This window comes from Convolutriloba macropyga, chromosome 6 (assembly GCF_964194025.1).
Source record: "Convolutriloba macropyga chromosome 6, txConMacr16.3, whole genome shotgun sequence".
Classification (NCBI taxonomy): Eukaryota; Metazoa; Xenacoelomorpha; order Acoela; family Convolutidae; genus Convolutriloba; species Convolutriloba macropyga.
The window spans coordinates 47,654,293-47,674,105 of NC_134473.1; the positions used below are offsets into that span (position 1 = coordinate 47,654,293).

Below are 19,813 nucleotides of genomic sequence, written 5' to 3' on the forward strand. Positions count from 1 at the left end.
CCGAGCCTTAAAATTTTTTATAAAAACTAACTTTTGCTAATCAATTCAGCAAAAAATAAATCTTTATCACATTTACACGTTTCAAAAAAGATGGACTATCCCAACTTACGACTCTCCAGATAACAAATTCAGATAATAAAAAACGAAACACTTACCAGTTGGCTTCAACTCTTGTAGCCCTGGTGGCGCAATTGGTGAGCAAGTTCAGCTGTTAACAGAGCGGTTGGTGCTTCACGCCCACCCAGCTGCGTTAATACTTCTTGAGAACAACCGTTTACAGCTAATCAATTGCACTATAAAAACAAAACAGTTACAGAACCTAAATTTTCCTGCAATTAACATATTTAATAAAAAGATTGATACTCCCAACTTTAGTTTTCTCAAGAAGTATTAACAAAACTTATCAACGACTGCGCTTCAAGATGTTAGGATCCATAATGAAACGTTGGTAGCTAAAAGCAAACCTCGAGTCTTAAATTTTTTATAAAGAATAAAATTTTGCCAAACGACTAAGCAATTAAAAATTAACAAAACCAGGCAAAAATTAAAACTCTCACATTCAAAAACTTCAAAAAAGGTGGACTATTCCAAATTTACATAGAACAAATTCAGATAAACAAAAGAAAAAGCTGAGATGTTGTCGTCAACTCTCGTGGAGTAATTGGTTAGCGCGTTTAGGTGCTAACCGGAAGTTTGGTGTTTCAAGGCCACTCAGGAGCGTAAAAACTTGTGTTTTGAAAACAACCGTTTACAGATAGCCGCTCAATGAAACAAAAAAGACAAACCATTGCAAAACTTAACTTTTCCCCAACTCAAAGTTTTATTAAAAACTATTAATATTTCGAACTTGATCATCATAATGGAAAATGATTAACATAACCAAAGTCATTGACACGTTTGCTTCAACGTGTTAGGCCCTAAAGCGTGTCGTTGGTAGCTAAGTGCAAACCTCGAGCCTTAATAATTTTATAAAAACTAAATTTTGCGAACCAACTAAGCAAATAAGTGTTGAAAACACAAGCAAAAATTAAAGCTTGCTCACATTCACAAGTTTCAAAACAAGAGGGACTATCCCAACTTATGACTTTTTATAGAACAAATGCAGATGAACAAACACAAAACATTGACCTTTTCGCTTCAAGTCTCGTGGATGTTGTGGTGCAAAATTTTCGAGAGCTTGGCTGTTAACAGAAAGGTTGGAGGTTCTGGTCCACCCAGGAACGTTAATTTTTTCCATCGTTGACAACGTTTACATCTAGCCGCTCAATAGACACAAAAAAAAACAAAAACATAGTGTGTTATTGAGCGGTTAGATGTGAAATGTTGATTTCAAATCAAAATTTTCATTGTTCATGGGTTGTTTTGAACCACCAACCTTTCTGTTAACAGCCAAACGCGCTAAACAATGGCGCAACAATGGGCCCGAGAGTTGAAGCGAAGAGTTCAATATTATCTGTTTGTTTATCTGATTTTTTTCTATGAAGTCATAAGCTGGGATAGTCCACCTTTTTTGAAGCTTGGGAATGTGAGCAAGCTTTAATTTTTCCTTGGGGGGTTGGTTAATAATGCTTGGTTGGCAAAATTTAATTAAAAAAAATTTAAAGCTCGATGTTTGTTTTTAGCTACCAGCGATTCACTATGAATCCTAACATGTTGAAGCGCAATTGTTGATAAAGTTTGTTGGTTATTTTTCCATGAGAAAACTAATGTTGGTAATATCAGTCTTGTTTATTGAATGTTTGGGGAAAAATTAGGTTCTGTGATGGTTTTGTTTTCTTAGTGCTAGTGAGCGGTTAGCTGTGAACGATTGTTTTTGAGAAAATTTAACGCAACTGGTGGGCTCGAAGCTCCAACCTGTCGTTTTAAAGCCGAACGTGCTAACCAATTAAGCCACAGCAGACACTGGAGTTGGTGCGAACTGGTCAGTGTCTTGTTTTTTGTTTATCTGAATTTGTTCTAAAAAACGTCTTAGGATGGATAGTTCAAATATTTTTTAGCTTGTGGTTGGGAGAGAATTTCAATATTTAATTGATTTTGGTTAATACTTATTTGCTTAGATGGTTAGAAAAACTTAGTTTTTATTAAAAAAATACAGGGTTCGAGTTTGGATTTCAACAACCAACGACTCGCTGTAGAGCCTAACATGTTGAAGCGTAGGTGTGAATTACTTTGGTTTTTTTGAAGTTTTTACCTAGAGGAATAACTAAAGTTCGGAATATAAATCGTTTTTATTAAAGGTTTGAATTGGGCGGTTAGGTTCTGCAATGGTTTTGAATTTTTAGTGTTCTTGAGTGGTTAGCTGTAAACTGTTGTTTTGAAACAAAAATTTTAACGCTTTTTGGTGGACGTGAACCAACAACCTTTTGGTTAACAACAAAACGTGCTAACCAATTGGTCCACAGGAGCCACCAAGGCTGAAGCGCATAATTCACGGTTTTGTTTATTTTTTGATTGCATTTTGTTCTATATTTAGTTAAAATTTATTTGCTTTGTTGGTTAGGAAACTTTAGTTTTTATAAAATTTGTAAGTCTTGTGTTCGTCTTCTAATTAGCAACGATTTGCTATAGAGTCTGAATTGTTGAAGGGCATGTGTCATTAATTTTGGTTATGTTTGACAATTTTCCGTATTGACACCAAAGATGCGAACATCAAAACTTATACTGAATGTTTGAATTGATGAAAAGTTAGGTTTTGCAATGGTTTTCTTTTTAGTTTCTTTAGTGATTAGAAAAAAACGGATATTTTAAAAACAACAGTTATAACAGTCCTGCGTGGGCTTGAACCACCGACCTTTCGGTAAACGCCCGAAAGCTCTAAACAATTCCGTCACATGAGCGACAATAGTTGAAGCTCAGATTTCAATGTTTTTCTTCCTTTTTGAAAAATCCGACTTTGTTCTATGGGTTATTGCATATTTTTTTTAAAACTTAGGAACGTGATATGGCTTGAATTTTTGTGTAGGTTTGTTAATGATTATCTGCTTAGATGGTTAGAAAAATTTGGTTTTTATAAAAACTAGTAATACTTGAGGTTGGCTTTTAACTAATCAGGATTCGCTAGAGAGCCTAACACGTTGAAGAGCACGTGTCAAAAACTTTGGTTTGTTGAAGCTTTTTGCAAGAAGAAGTTAATGTTCGGAGTAATAATCACTTTTAATAAAGGCTTGAATTGGGGAAAAATTAGGCTCTGCAATGGTTTTCTTTTTAGTTTCTTTATTGGTTCGCAAAACACGGATATTTTTAAAACAATTTTAACAGTCTTGCGTGTGCTTGAACCACCAACTTTTCGGTAAACACCCGAAAGCTCTAAACAATTCCGTCACATGAGCAACAATAGTTTAAGCGCAGATTTCAATGTTTTTCTTTCTTTTTGATCTGACTTTATTCTATGAAAAATCAGAAGTTGGGATATTGCATATTATTTTAGGAATGTGATATAACTTGAATCTTTGTGTAGGTTTGTTAATGATTATCTGCTTAGGTGTTTAGCAAAATTTGATTTTCATGAAACTAGTAGGACTCGAGGTTGGTTTTTAAGTACCCACGATTCGCTATAGAGCCTAACATGTTGAAGAGCACGTGTCAATAACTTTGGTTTTGTTGAAGTTTTTTCCCAGAGGAAACTAAAGTTGGGAATATATATCATTTTTATTAAACGTTTGAATTGGGTAAGAATTTAGGTTAGGTTCTGCAAAGCTAAATTTTTGCATGGGTTTTAAATATTTATTTGATTAGCCGGTTAGCAGAATTTAGTTTTTGTAAAATTTGTAAGAGTTGAGGTTTCTTTAACTACCAACGATTCGCTAAAAATCCTAACATGCTGAACCGCAAATGTCATTAAATTTTATTTTACTGAAAATTTTTTCCAAATAGGATTTTAAAGATGGGAAGATCAATCATTTCTGTTATAGATTTGTATTGGGGAGGAGTTAAAATCTGCAATGGTTTTGTTTTTTTAGGGTTCTTGAGCTTGTTTACGCTTCTGGGCTGGCTTTAGCCATCTAACTTTCGGTAAACAGTCAAAATCTATAGCCAATTGCGCCACAGGAGCCTACAGAGCTAAAGTGAACAGGTCAAGGTTTTCTTTAATTTTTTATCTGAAATTATTCTATGAAAAAATCATAAGTTGAGATGGTCCATCTTTTTTTTAAAATTGTGAACGTGAGGAGACAGCTTTAATTTTTGCTTGGGTTTTTCCTGCGTATCTATGCTTCGGTGGTTAGCAGAATTTAGGTTATACAAAAACTTGTACGGCTCGAGGTTTGCTTTTAACTACCATTGATTCGCTAAAGATTGTAACATGTTGAAATCCAAATGTCAAAAAGTTTGTTTTTGTTGACGATTTTTCCGAGAAAAAACAAGTTGAGAATATCAATCACTTTTTTTATTTGTTTGAGTTGGGGAAAAGTTAGTTGCTGCTTTGATTGTTTTTTGATGTTCTTGATTGTTTAGCATTTAGCGATTGTTTTCAAAAGAAATTTTTTTTGCTCCTGGGTGGGCTTGAACCAGCAAACTGTTCGTATATAGCCGAAGGCGCTAGGCAATTATGCTAGCTGAGCTACGAGGGTAGAAGCGCACATGTCAGTGTTTTCTTTTAAATCTGAATATGTTCAAAAGTTAGGATATCATAACTTGTTTGAAACCTGTGAATGTGAGAAAACCTTATTTTTGCTTGGTTTGCTAATACTTTGATGCTTTGTTGAAAAATTGCAGAAAAATTTCGTTTCAAAAAAATTTAATCTGAATTTTTTCTATCAAAAGTCATAAGTTGGTATAGTCCGTATTTTCTGACACTTTGCCTAGTTGGTTAGCAAAATTTCGTTCTTCAAAGAATTCTAAGGCTCGAGGTTGGCTTTTATAAATCAACAATTCTCTGTAGAACCTAACATGTTCAAACGCAAGTGTCGAAAACTTTGCTTCTGTTGAAGATTTTTCCAAGACAAAACTAAATCTGGAATTATCAATCATTTTTATTAAACGCTTCGTTTTAGTCGGAGTTCTATGAAAAGTCCGAAGTTGGGATTGTCTATCTTTTTTAAAAGTTGGGATTGTGAGACTACTTGAATTTTGGCTCGGGTTTGTTAATACTTTATTGCTTAAGTGGTTAGCGAAATTTTATTTTTTGTAAAACCATTGAGTTTGTTTTTTTTAACTACCCACGATTCTCTATGGAGCCTAGCATGTCGATGCGCATGTGTCATTAACTTCTGTTTTTATTTAGGTGCACGTATCAATGTTTTTGGCCTGAATTTTGTCTATAAAATTCAAAACTAGGATAGACTATTTCTTTTGTGAAACTTGCGAAAGTGAAAAGCTTGAATTTTTGTTTGATTTGGGACATACCTATTTGGTTAGGCGGTAAGCGAATTTGGATTTTTATAGAACTTGTAACGCTAGAGGTTGGCTTTAAACCACCAACGATGTGCTATAGAGCCTAATGTGTTGACACACACGTGTGCATAGTTTTTGGTTGTGGTGAAGTTTTTCCATGAAGAAACTAAAGCTGTGAATACTAATCATTTCTATGAAACATTTGAATTAGGGAAATGGTAGGTTCTGCGAGGGTTTCATTTTCCTTGTGTTCTCGAGTGGTTAGCAGTAAAGGTTTGTTTTCAATTCAAAATTTTTTACGTTCTCTGGTGGGTTTGAACTGAATCACCAACCTTTCGGTGAATAGCTAAACAATGGCGCAACAACAACCGCGAGACATGGAGTGCTCATGTCAATCAATGGTTTTTTCCCTTTGGATCTGAATATTTGCTATGAAAATGCATAGGATGGGATAGTCCATCTTTTTTTGAAACTTGTGAATGTGAAATAGCCTGAATTTTTGCTTGAGTTTGGCAATGCTTATTTGCTGATGTGGTTATAAAACTTATAGCGCTCGAGTTGGGTTTTTAACTACCAACTATTCGCTTTAGAGCCTAGCATGTTGAAGCGCACCTGTAGATTTTTCCCATAAAGAAACTAAAGCTTTGATTTACGCAGTTTTTTGTTTTTAACGTTTGCATTGGGCAGCGCAGATGTCGATGTTTTTTTCCTTTTAGATCTAAATTCGTTCAATGAAAATAGTTGGGATTGTCCATCTTTTTTTGTAACTTGTGGATGTGGAAAAAAACTTCAATTTTTTGTTTTGTGTTGTGCATATTTATTTGCTGAGGTGGTCGGCAAAACATAATTTTTATTTTTTGGCCGGTTGCACGAAAAAAAAAGTTTTTTAAAAAAATTATCCGCTGATGAGATACTCACAGTGGCTGTGATCACATTTGCTCACACTGAATTCGAGAATGTTTGTATGATATTCTGTTTCATTTCAAGGAGTGAGAGGATTACCCGGTACCAAAGGTCAGCCAGGGGCACCGGGAACTGCGGGACAGAGGGGAGCACCAGGTGTGCAGGGTCCAAAAGGTGCCAGGGGTCAGCCGGGAATGTCCGGTACCCCCGGACTCGAGGTAAACAACAAGATTTTATGCTATGTAACATTTTGACGGTATTACTTTTTTAAAAAATCTTGTCGGTAAAATGTGTTCATGAAAGGTTCGCAAATAGTTAAATATTTTTTGTGTGAATGCGTATAAAGGGTCATGTCAATTATGCGAGCATTTTTGACGATTTGGCTGCGATTTAATGGTTGCTCCCACGGTTAGCTACCTCATGTTTTGCAGGCAGACACCAGTTGAAACTGCCGTATGATAATATCGAGCAATGTACGAATCGGGTTATTATAATGGGTTAACATTGAAATAGAATGCAATCTCTGGCAGAACGTTTTCCTATACGAGCTAAAATCCGAAAATATTCAAGCGAATACGCAATTAAATAGGGTATACATTCGCCAACGTTTCTATTAGCATAAATGTGTGATGAAAATTTACCGCACGTTAAGAGTGTAAATTTTGCTTGACACGGGGTTGTCAACGTTTTAAGGAAAACAAAATCTCGCGGTTTTGCCCAATAAAGCGGTTTTTATTCCATTTAGGGCGCGAGAGGCTTTCCCGGGCCAGCTGGAGCTCCTGGTTTGGTTGGATTCGCTGGAAGCAAAGGGGAACCAGGAATTCAAGGCTAGTTTCACCAATCAACAGTAACTGGCTATGCAGATGTTAATAATTAATATCTTTTGCACGACCGATGAAAATTCGTTTGATTTTTACTATCACAATTTTTTTGTACGAAAATGTCACAGAATTCTGAGCAAAATCGCCACGAGGTTTCTTTTGAATCAGATAATCAGCTGATTTTCAAAACTGTTTCAAGATGGCAAGGTCACACGATTTTTACTAGGTTTAAAAGTATTTGAAAGAAATGGAAATGTTTCTGGCAACTTTTGACAAATACATTTCAACATTGCAATTCCATGGTCTAATATATTCAACACCAAAACTGTTAAATTTTAACTTCTCAAGTTGTAAAGCTTCAGATTTATCGAACACTAACTCAACTACATCTTCGAGTTTAAAATTTTCAATTTTTTTCTTGCTGTTTTCAGTGTACTCCTCTTAGGGACCGCAAAATCATTATAGTACCCCTGTAGAGCTCTAAGATACTGATAAGTGCTGTATAGATGTGATCTAATTCTAACGCTTTATTTCAACGAAAGTACCGGTTCGATAGCTATCCCACAAAAACTCTGAATTATTACAAACTTTCACTGGTCTGCAGACCAAATTGGGACTTCGAGCCTGAGTTTTGTTTACAAATAAAAACAATTTCGCATTTGTAGGTCCAGCTGGTCTTCCTGGAATGATGGGAGCGCCAGGGTCTAAAGGAGACCAAGGTTTGCCGGGTCAGCCGGGATTGAGGGGCGCTCGCGGAGTTCCTGGATCTGATGGTGCTCCAGGTAGCCCTGGACTAACTGGTATGCAGGGCTTGCCGGGTACTATGGGGACGAAAGGAGAAGCAGGTTGGCGTTTTAATTTTTTGACCACTGAAACTGAGAAAAAAAATACAAGCTACTCAGCATCGTTTTAAAGTAAATCCTTCAATGGAAACTTATGTTTCGTATGTCAAGTTCATTTGGAGGATAAAATTACACTTTAAGAACTTTTTATACAATCACGCGACTGGATTGAAGGTTTCGTGCAATTTCACCCCTCCTATACGAAAAGTGCGTTTGATGTTTTAAAATCAACCCAAACTAAGTTATATCGACTCAACTGATGTTTTTAAACTTTGCGGTCCGTTAAATTAAAAATTAGATTGACACATCCTGACCTACCTTCCATTACAAATCAGTACTGAATCATCATATTTTCATTATGTCTTTTGTTCTTCCAAGTTTTCTGGTCATGACACTATTTGTTATGATCATGATACTATTCAAAACATTATTTTGCTTTTGCAATTCTCAGCATGATTTATAAAGTGACCTTTGGCTGTGAAGCATGATTTATAACCTGACCTTTGGCTGTGAGGCATGATTTACAACCTGACCTTTGGCTGTGAAGCATGATTTATAACCTGACCTTTGGCTGTGAAGATGATTTATAACCTGACCTTTGGCTGTGAAGCATGATTTTTAACCTGACCTTTGGCTGTGAAGTATGATTTATAAACGGGCCTTTGGCTGTGAAGCATGATTTATAAACGGACCTTCGGCTGTGAAGCATGATTTTTAACCTGACCTTTGGCTGTGAAGTATGATTTATAAACGGGCCTTTGGCTGTGAAGCATGATTTATAAACGGACCTTCGGCTGTGAAGCATGATCTATAAACGGACCTTCGGCTGTGAAGCATGATTTTTAAACGGACCATCGGCTGTGAAGCATGATTTATAAACGGACCTTCGGCTGTGAAGCATGATTTATAAACGGACCTTCGGCTGTGAAGCATGATTTTTAAACGGACATTTGGCTGTGAAGCATGATTTATAAACGGACCTTCGGCTGTGAAACATGATTTATAAACGGACCTTCGGCTGTGAAACGTGATTTATAAACGGACCTTCGGCTGTGAAGCATGATTTATAAACGGACCTTCGGCTGTGGAGCATGATTTATAAACGGACCATCGGCTGTGAAGCATGATTTATAAACGGACCTTCGGCTGTGAAGCATGATTTATATTTTCGCCTTTCTTTGCAAAGCATGATTCATAGGCTTGCAAACTAAACAAGAGCGTATTTTCTCCTGCAAAAATTACCACTTAAAAAAAACTAATATGTTTCCTTTGGTGGCTATACTAAAATAGTCAAAACAAATTAACTTGGAACACATGAGTTAACAAAATAACAAATTCATGCTCAAAATGAAACATATTCCTGACCTATAAATATAATCAATATAATTTATTAATCATATTTAAAATAATTTATTGAATAGTTAATTTGATAGAAAATCATTTATAATTATAATAAAATGAAATGGCCTGTAATCCCGCCCGCAATCTTGCCCGTAATCTCGCCCGTAATCTTGCTCGTAATATCGCCCGTAATATTGCCCGTAATCTCGCCCGCAATCTCGCCCTGTAATCTGCACCCCGTAATCTCACAAAATCCCGTTATCTCACGAATTAATATTTCATGCATTTTAGCTCCATTCGAAATTTTCATTTATAATTTGGATACTCTGTATATTGTGAAACGAACAGTATTACCATTGTGTTTACAGTGAAATTATGGAAACAAAGGTACGTTTGTAAATGGTGCTTCAGATGCAAAAGTACGTTTATAGATCATGCTTCACAGACAAAGGTCAGATTATAAGATGATTCAAAAAGGTCAGGTTATAAATTATGATTCTCAGAGAACGGTCCGTAAATAAACCATGCTGTGCAGATTGTTGTTAGTCTGCACACACGCTTGGCATTCGGAAATCGATCTTTGCACTTGATATAATATGGATGAGTACGGGAAACAATTGAAATACAATGATTCAGCCTTGAAATGTGTTGGGATCACACTCTGGGCAGCCACGTATAGCCACATAAAACAAAAAATAACGCATGATTAATTGCTCTCAAGCGAAGTTTGAAGCAATTGAATTGGTCCTTTAGTCCTTTTTATGCGATTTTTCGCCTGACCGATTTTTCGTCTGACTTTTGGTCCTCAAAAACGGAATAAACAGTGAGCGCTCGGAGGCTTTAAATTGTTCAGTAGCTCTCTTAGAGCATTTCGTTTTACTAGTCTAAGCTTGTCATTCTTTGAAACTGTCAAAGAGGCATAAATTTATGGTTTATAGTGGCGGTTGTTAGAGTTGAACCCCATACCCCTCGCAGTCGACCTCCTCCCCCCCCCCCCCCCCAACACTCCATACCCATGGACCCTCTTCCGCCCATACACCTCATTTTACCCGTGACTCTGCACATTTAGCACACTTGATCCCCCACCCACCCTCATTCAGTTTTTCAGTTTTTGACTTTGAAAGTCGAGTTTAAAATCTATTATCCCATTTGTGGTTGAACTGAATGTTTTAAAATTTTGCGCGCATAATAAGGCTCACAATTTTCGGATAATTTTGTGATTCAAATGACTGATTTTTGGGAGTTGGACTTTGTATTTTTTGTCCATTTTCTGCAAAAAAAAAATATAGTTGGTGAAGAAAATAGAACAATGCAGCTGCAGACGGTGTAGGAAATTTTTAGACGAATTTGTAAATTTTTCTGACAATATATTTTAGGACAATTTTGATATTGGACTACCTCGAGCTGATAATTTGAACCTCATCTAGAATTTTTCCAGTGTTTTTTTCTATTTTTTCTTAAACTAACCAGTGGAAACAAGATTGTTAATATGCAATCATGACTGTTAATTGCTCTCGAATGACGTTTGAAGCAATTATTGTAAACGTTTTGATTTTTTTTTTGACAAATTCTTGCTTCACCGTTTTGAAAATTCGATTGGTTTTGCGCCCTTGACCTTTTCAATTTGAGTGATATAATTTTTGCTCTCGTTCACAAGTGTTCAAAAGATACGGCGTGTCTTTTACCTTAATTTCATAGTATAGTGAGAATGTTTTTGCTTTTTAAATTATTTAATCGGATTTTCTTGTGGTTTTTTTCTTAATCCATTGCCCATTCCAGGTCTAGTCTTCTGTTTAGTCGATGAAATATCTCTGAACTGGGTCAGGACTTGTCCTGCTATGTTTTGTCATTTCATGTAAAAGTCAAATCAAACAGTCGGTAGGGTATGTCAGCTATAGAAAATTAACTTTTAATAGAGCCTTAGTTGAGATATTGTTAGGGAATTGGTTCTTTACAGATCACTTATCACATTGTTTTCCGCGTCTTTTAGTTTGCCTTTAGGGGTTATGCATTTTACCTTCAAAAAATTGTGGGAGCAATTTGATGCATGGCTAGTGTAAATCACATTTGATGGATAAAATTTTTGCCTTCAAATCGTTAAGGAGTTCAAACATAGTCAAAGAATTAACGTTTTGCTAAGTTTTCAAGTTTTGTCGGGTTATTTTTGTAATTTTTTTTGCTGTTGTTTTCTTGATACAATTTGCAAGGCTGAATTAGGAAATCATCAAGTAAATTCGATCTTAGTTGCGTCGAAAAATTTGTTAGTTTTAATCAGTAAAGCAAACATGCGCGCTTAGTTTTTGTTGCCCGCTGAACTTTGGACCAGGTTATAGGGTTGATTGATTCCATTTCTACTGATTTTTTCGGCAATGATTTGCAAGCGTGAGGACAGTTTGAATTCATTCTGACCGTTTAAAACAACGATAGAACTTTGGATACAATTTAAAATTTTTCTTTCTTATTATTCAAACTTGGATTAGCAATATTGTTACTACAATACTTATATGCAAGTTTTCGTTGATTTTAATGAGATTCTTGTTCTTTGGAAGCTATTCCTGGTCAAAGAATGTTATCACGTAGTAGACATTATTTAAGATTTTTTTATAAAAGCAATTCATGATTCAAAAGGCAACTGGAGATTGCATTCAAAAATATTACCAATAACAGGCCTCCAAATTTTTAATACGTATATCAAGTGGTCGCTTGTTTAATAACAAACGTTCCTTCGTTTAATGCTTCTATGTTCTCAATTACAAGCCTCAATAATCAACAGTTATGTGAAACTGAAAGGTTAACCTTACTTTTTGCGTGTTTATTTGCCTTATTATTTGCTCCCAAACAAAGTCATGTGGTCTTTTACAAGTCATGTGGTATTTTTCATGCGATTTTTTGCTTGTTTGATACTTCATCTGACCTTTTTGACTTTTGCTCCTCAAAAATGGTAGTTCCTGGAGGGCTAGTTCCTGGAGGGCAATAAGTTCTCTTAGAGCCATTTTGCTAAGTAGACCCTAAGTATGCGGTTCACCAAAACTGTTTTGAGGAGATAATTTTATTGTGTGTAGGGCGGTTCTTAATCGTAAAAGTTTGACCCCCATCAGTCACCAGTGACCCCCTTCCCCACCCCACACCTCAGTCACCCCCACCCCCTCAGCCCCCCCCCCCCACCCACCCAAAGTCAACCCCTCCTATTTTCCCCAGTCCACCCGCCTCCCCCTGGTGATTTGCACTCCCTCTCGTAGAGCCATCCCATCCCTACCCCAACCCCTCATTCCTTAAACCCCATCCCTCTCCCCCTAATGATAACTACTATCTAAGCCAACCGCTCGCCGGTCGTTTGAGAGCAATTGGTCCGACGTTAATCGTTTATATTTATTATTTTTTGTCAAGCGTCTTGTTTCAAGTTTGTTGGCTCAAATTTTCTGATCAGACTTGGGTGTGTCCGAAAATCGTAAATTTTTGCGCTTAGTTTTCTTAAATTGTCTGAATTGATTTGAAAACTCCCCCTATCAAACTTGCATGAGCAAAAAATACTTCAAAGAAGATTTGAATCCACTTGAAATGACAAATTGACCTGAGATCAGAATGGCGTACGGTTCAGAGGATCTCTGATTAGACATCGCGATTTGTAAGGTTTTTGGATCCAAGTTTCTTTTTGCGCTGTTTATGGTCAGATCGTTCCAGACCGAATATTAGTCTGATCAGATTTCGTGAAAAAATTGTCAATACGTTCGTTTGTTTACCCGCAAGCTAGACACTAAAATGTTGGAGTACATTTTTTTCGTTCTGTGCGCTCAAAAATGGTGAGATGAGAGTTCACTGCGGTGTAGTTCTTCAATGTTGAAATAATTGTAGCAGTTTACATTATGAGGGGATTTGATTTTAGGGTATCCAGGCTTGAAAGGAGAGATGGGGATGCCAGGAGCCAACGGCATGGCAGGTGTGTGTCTCTAAATCATTGATGCCTTTATTAAAAATGATATATTTAATTATTCGTGGCCTAATATCCCGTTAAAACCTTTAAATGTTTCTCTGTCGTCGTAGATATAGCTAATGATGACAGTGATGCTTTAGTTTCTGTTGTCCTAATGAGTTTTTTTTACGTAAAACTTAAAAGGTTGTTGTAGATGAGCTCATTAAGACAAGAGAAACGAACGCTTACTTCTGACAGGGTGTTCAGCTCGTAACGCATCGGTTATAATCAAGTCAGCTCAGCTACTCACAATTGTAGAAAATTAAACTAAGTATTTATGAAAAGAAGGTGTCTTGAGTGCCTGCCATGATGCAGAAATCTTAATTGTTATTCAAAATACCCAATAAACCCAAAAGATGCCGATTAGCCACTTAGACCTGAAAAGATAAAAATGGTTCTTAAAGCTTTAGTTGCTTTGTATTTTCCGACAAAAGCTTAAGCTACAAAGAACATCTTATCATTAGATTTCAAATATGATTTAAGACAAAAAAAAATCTGTTTTAGGACCACGAGGCTTCCCAGGTGTCAAAGGTGAAGCAGGACTTCCGGGACCCTTGGGCCCCGTGGGCATGAAGGGCGACCCTGGATTGATGGGCCAGAAGGGAAACAAGGGAGAGAACTGCTTCGAAATCATTCAGAGGTCAACTCTCATCCCAGGTCGCAAAGGGGAGCCAGGAGGAAAGGGGGAAAAGGGTGAGTGATTTTGTTTATTCAAAATATGAGTAACAAAAACACTGAATTTGTCACTTTTTCTGTCAAGGCTACGTAAGACAGTAATAAAGCATGTTATAAGCCAATATTCATTAATTTTGCCTGATTTCAAACAGAAGGAAAGTCTATCTTGCTCAAAAAATGCAAACCTGAGATTCCTGGAGATGAGCGGATTCAAATCTTGCAATAATCTTGAAAGATGATTCAAAACTTGCAATATTCTTGCAAGAATCTTGCAAGTTATCAATCCAAGCAAAAAAATAAATCATGGTACTGATGTTTTAGAAAACACCTTTGAGGCAAATTATTGTTTATTAAACAAGTTGCAAAACCTAGTTCAATGAAATTTTTTATCCCGGATTTAAAATCTTGCAAGAATCTTGCAAGTTTCTGGATTCTGGAACATTTATTTGTTTATTTTTGGTAGCTAAAACTAACTGAAAACCAAATGAACTGACTCCTACTACAGAATTTTTGATCAGCAGACCTGATTCTAATTGACTTTTTTCCTAAACACACTTTGAATGTGAAATCTTGCAAGAATCTTTTGGAAATTCAATTATTTTGGCATGGTTAAGTTTTAGGTATTTAATTGTTACCCTTATTGAAACGGGCTCGTTCGTGTTTTTAAGAGTTGATTGGATGTGGTTAAACTCATAAGGTATTTTAAGAAATTTGGTTCGGAGTCTAAAAATTGGTTGCTGATTTTCAGTTTACAAGATGATCGATCATGCTTCAATTTACGATATCATAAGAAATACTTTATTTTTTATTTGATGCCTGACTGCGTTTTATCAGTAATAGGTGACCTACAAGATTGAAACCGAGGCTGAGTTTCTTCTAACTCTGCTGCTGTCTGCTTTATTTAAGAGAAAATCCTCACCACCTTTATCCAAACATTGGCCAACAAACTGTTTAAGTTCTTCGAACTAGTCTACCAACTAATCTTCGCGTTTTGTTTATCAAGGGCCAGCTGGAATGCCCGGAATGAATGGAGCAGATGGGGCTGGCATTGTGGGTCCAAAGGGCAATAAAGGTCCTGCTGGATTCCCTGGCAATCAAGGACTGCCTGGACCAATTGGTGCTCCTGGTCAGAAGGTTCATTCACTTCAGCTCAGTATTGATTAATATTAGAAGCATTTTTTTCAAATTTTCTGAAACCGTCTAACAGATTTTTGTTTCGTCTTACCCTGACTGCTTGGAATTGACTTTTTCGATGAATTCAGTGACTTCTTCTGCTTTGCAATTAAAATTTGTGTTCGTGACGTCATTTCTGCTTTTAGGTCAATTGCGTGACTTACCTCACTCAAAAAATTACTTCTGAACACACTTATGGGACTTTAAGTTTATGAACATTTACTAATTAAAGGTCAATAGTGTGCATCTAAGTAGTGCCAAACTTAATTGCCCTAATTCCTGAGAAATAGTTATGAGTTTTAATATCGAATATTAATTTTGAAAAAACTCCATTAGGGATTTTTACTTTTAGAGCAAATGTGTCTCATAAAAATGGCAGTCCGAATCTAACCCAAAAAGTCTAGTGGTCTATTAAAAAGCTGGTGGTCGATCTGTCAATCTTATTTTTTTAGTTGTTTCAATTAATGGTAGGCCACAAGCGTCTATCGCGGCTATTTTCCGGCAATCTGCCGGCTTTGTCGTATTTTGACCTTTATTGTTATTTTTCAATTTTTCGAGCTATTTGGAAAAAAATACGCGTCTTATCAACACCTGCTTGTGGTTTTTTGATCATTGGCAAACGTTTTTGAAATCTTATGTGCTGTTGCACTATTATTTTATGCGGTGTGAAACTTGGCAGTTCTACATAATATACCTTCTAGTGTATTGTAAAACTATTTAATAGGCCCTCAAACGTTGGTACTCTTAATGCAATTTTTATACTACCGAATTTTTGTTGGATTGGTTTTTCATGTGACCATTTGACTTTTCATCCTCAGAAATGGGATAAACATGTGAAGACCGGGGGATCCTTTCCGTTTTCTGTCCCCAACTTTGTGGGTGCATATTATTTGAACCCCCATAAGCACATGCCATTTTTTTACATAATGATTTTTTATGCACAGACACGTGTTCTGTAACGGGGGGTGAATAACTTACGGGGAGACCAACGGAAATGATCCCTCGGGGCATTAAGTTGCTGAGAAATATTAATAGTGTTTTAGTTTATTTGGCCATTAAGTGCGCAAATCAATGAAGCTCCTGAGAAGCCATAAAATAACAGCGAGAGGGATTTTTTTACAGTGTATAAATCCATCACACCCGCACTCCACCGCCACGTCAATCCAGCCATAACCTCGCACCCCCTTCCGGCTCCAACGCCTCATCTTTATTAAGCACCTCTCTTAATGCACCTTATTTTCTGCTTGTTTCCCCTCTTCTTCAATAGGTTTAAGCTAGCTTCCCTACACGCCAGCTAGCTCTTTTCAAGCCAACTGCTTGCCATTTGTTTGAAATCAACTTGCCCAACTTTACTCGGTTAATTTTATATGAATAAAAATAGATTGGCTCAGTCGGTTTCCGTTGTGATTGTACGAGGATCGGCTACAATGTTGCTTGCACGAGTCCCTTAACCCCAACTTTCGCAATATTTTTGGACAAATTCTATTTTGGGCAAACATTGTGAACTCCAGGAAGAGTGGAGTCTTTTGAGAAGTGTCACCCAATGAGAGGGGACCTTCGTGTTTGTAAATATTGTCTCACCCAACGAGGGGGGAGAACATAAATAATTTTTAAGAGTTCAATGAAGATTGAAACGAGAAGAATTCTGAAACTTAAGGAGAACAGGACTGATGTTATAGAGAGCGATTGAGAAGAATGAAGAATTCTTCAACAAAAAACACACTTATTTGAACCTTTAATGAGCAAAAACTTTTGATTCCGAGTTCTTTTCAGCTTCAGTCTATGTTTCAGTTTCAGTTTCAATCAATGAAAGTTCCTTGAATTGTGTGCCAGGACTTGTCCTGCTATGTTTTTATTTTTAATTGAAGCGCTTTGTATAATGTTGAGGTAGTTTCAGTTAGCAGGGAGAAATTTAATGCTAAAAATGCTTGAGCTATAAACCATCCACTTGAAACTTCCGACCGACACTGTTGTTTTCTTTTACTCTTATTCTTTTTGTGCAGTGTGAGACTTGGCAGTTCTAATATAACTTCTATTGTCTTTTAAAACTGTTTAAATGAATTAGTTTTACGTTTGCAGCATCGTTTTCTTGTTTCTCTAAAATGGATTTGCTGGAGATTTATTGCAATTGATAGTGTATCCGGTGTCGGACTTTTGTCACACTGTTGTCTGATCTAGTCCGTCTGCAATACAACTATATTCCTTTTAGTCTAGGAGTTTCATAATTTATTGCGTCAATTGCGATAATTTAGCGAGCAGCGAGCAAATTTTAATGTCGTTAGCTATTCTATGATGGTTAGCCACAGCGGTTTTTAATGTCATTTTTACCTTGAACGTCAAATAGAATTTCCCCCTCGCTATTTACGTTTGACCAGTTTTTAAAAGTAGCATGACTATACTGCAAAATATTCGGAGATTTTTTCTTTTGCCATTTTTACATGTGTTACTGCTCAGGTTATTAATGACTATCATGACCATTGCTGTTTGTTTCTCTAGGGTTTTTACTTTTTTTATACTTTGACTATTGTTCCTTTTTTGCGGAAAATGGTAGTTAATAATCATTTTTGCGCAAAATGCTCATTTTTACAGTACTCTAATCTTTTCAATTGTCCATCATTGTGTTTTTTCTCCGATCAATAGCATTTATCAGGAACTATGTGTCTCTTTTACATATTTTGATGAGCATTTAGATTCATGAACTTCGTTGTCTGGCACATGCTTAAATTATACAAGTGACAGTTGTGAAGCCAAAAGATTAAACTAACAGTAAAAATGTTTCATATAGTATTTATTTATTGAAGTTTTACTTTTTCTCGCGGTTTCTAATTTCATTTTTTTTTTGCTTTTTAGTTTTTTTTGACATTGATTGGCAATGATTCACTCTTCTAATTTTGCCATTTAAAGGATCAATGATTGTTCAAGATAGTATGTGATGACGTACGATGTGAAGGATGCATTTAAGGTCTTTTATTTTTAACTGCGAGTTTTAAAATAAAGTTATGATATGGTTAAAATGTAGGGTTGATCGGATGTCTGTTTGAAAATGTTTTCTAGTTTGAGTTTTAAAAAATTTTGCTGTGAAATCTCATCAGTTTTTGCTGATCTATTTAAACGCTATATCGACTCAATTAAATTCTTTCAATTCAGGCTTAGCTTCAATTTTAATTGAAAAAGCTTTTAAAATGTGTTTTTTTACTGTCATAAACGGAGTATCTATTATTAAACCCCTGTAGAGAAAATGAAATAAAATTCGGATTGGTTTTGCCTGTCAACGTGTGTTTGTTCAAATTAAATATTTTAAATTGGATTCCTTAGTAAGGATTTCAATTTTGTAATGAAAAAGCTAACTTAAATTGTTTGATCATAAAAATGTATAAATTTTGAACAACTTGTAAGTAACTTTCATTTTTAGAAGGGATAATTTGTCAAAATGATATGTTTTCAGTTTTGGACAAGTTATTTCTGTAAATTGTAATACAAACTAATCTTCTGGGATGGAAAAATTGTTTCCTAGCATGAGTCCGATTGTAGGGTCTGCAATTTTCGTCACTGTTTGGTACTCTGAATGCCAAAAAACAGAAAAACATGAGAACGAACCTCCCCTATCGACAAAAGATCACTCGGCTGGATTGAGTCAAATAACTTGAAGTGAATCTCGACACACTGCCAATGGTTATTGCATTATATAATCTTTTCGTTCTATCAAAACCTTAACTACTTGTATACTTGTATATATGTTCCTCAGTTGTTTAATCAATCTCGGGTTTAGTCTTTTTTGCATGTCCTCTGAAGACAATTGAGCTAAAGAAATCACAACTTAAAATAACCGAATGAAAAAGGCGTTTTTTTTGCAAAAAATATTTTTGATTCTGTCTGATATGCTGTCACGCCGCTGCAATGATACCTTAAACAGAAATAGTCTATTTAGTTTGATTAAAAAGGGGGATTTTGTAAAGAAAAATAATTTGAGAAAGTATTAGTTTGAAAAGCCGATATACCTTTGGAAATATATTAAATAATTAACAAAATGATAGAATATCAATCGAAATCTCATGACCGTAGTTAGGAGTTGATATGAAAAATTTTCATCTTCTTCTGTTATTTGGTGTTATAAGATAAACTTTCCCGGTACTCGAAAGAAAGATGCGCTTCTCCGGGTTTGATTCTAGGTTCTTGCCTGTTTTTTTTCGTTCTATCGTTTGTACGTTTTTGTGCCAGTTGTTTTTACTCAAATAGAATTAGGAACATTTTCGTTTTTTTTTCACTTATTTCACTCCTTCTGAAATTCACTATTGTGTCACTCCCATTTTTCACGTTTTCACTTTGTTGATCAAAGTCACTAAATCGGTTGCTCTCAGTTAATTAGTTCCTGCTGTTACTCTCTAGAGGTAATTTTCCGTCTGCTTTTCTTCGAACTAGGGTGACAGAGGTTACCCAGGTGCTAAAGGAAAGGAGGGTCTGCCTGGATACGGATCTCCTGGGGCACCTGGACTTCATGGCATTAAAGGTGATCGAGGCATTCCTGGAGTGCCTGGCAGCCCTGGAATGAGCGGAATTATTGGCATGAAGGGGAACAAAGGAGAACCTGCGAGTGAAGGACCGAAAGGTTAGGAAAAAAGGGGCCAACTATCCCATCTCGATTATGAACCCTCATAATTGATGGATTAACACCTTTCAAACATCCTTGCAAGCTTTTCATCAGATCTCACAAGATTTTCAATTCATAAAATAGCTCTGAGCAAACCTGAGCAGTTTGT

The 19,813-nt window shown here is 36.1% G+C and overlaps 1 protein-coding gene across 2 annotated transcripts in view; it reads left to right on the plus strand.

The window, feature by feature from the left end:
• LOC142341717 (uncharacterized) overlaps nucleotides 1-19,813 on the plus strand; it is a 188,137-nt gene that overhangs the window by 155,367 nt on the left and 12,957 nt on the right. For both annotated transcript variants that reach the window (XM_075392882.1, XM_075392881.1), the window contains exons 25-31: nucleotides 6,319-6,452; nucleotides 6,980-7,061; nucleotides 7,721-7,900; nucleotides 13,122-13,175; nucleotides 13,713-13,901; nucleotides 14,887-15,017; nucleotides 19,476-19,662. In XM_075392882.1, the coding sequence (XP_075248997.1) occupies nucleotides 6,319-6,452; nucleotides 6,980-7,061; nucleotides 7,721-7,900; nucleotides 13,122-13,175; nucleotides 13,713-13,901; nucleotides 14,887-15,017; nucleotides 19,476-19,662 (957 nt within the window). The remainder of the gene's footprint in view (nucleotides 1-6,318; nucleotides 6,453-6,979; nucleotides 7,062-7,720; nucleotides 7,901-13,121; nucleotides 13,176-13,712; nucleotides 13,902-14,886; nucleotides 15,018-19,475; nucleotides 19,663-19,813) is intronic.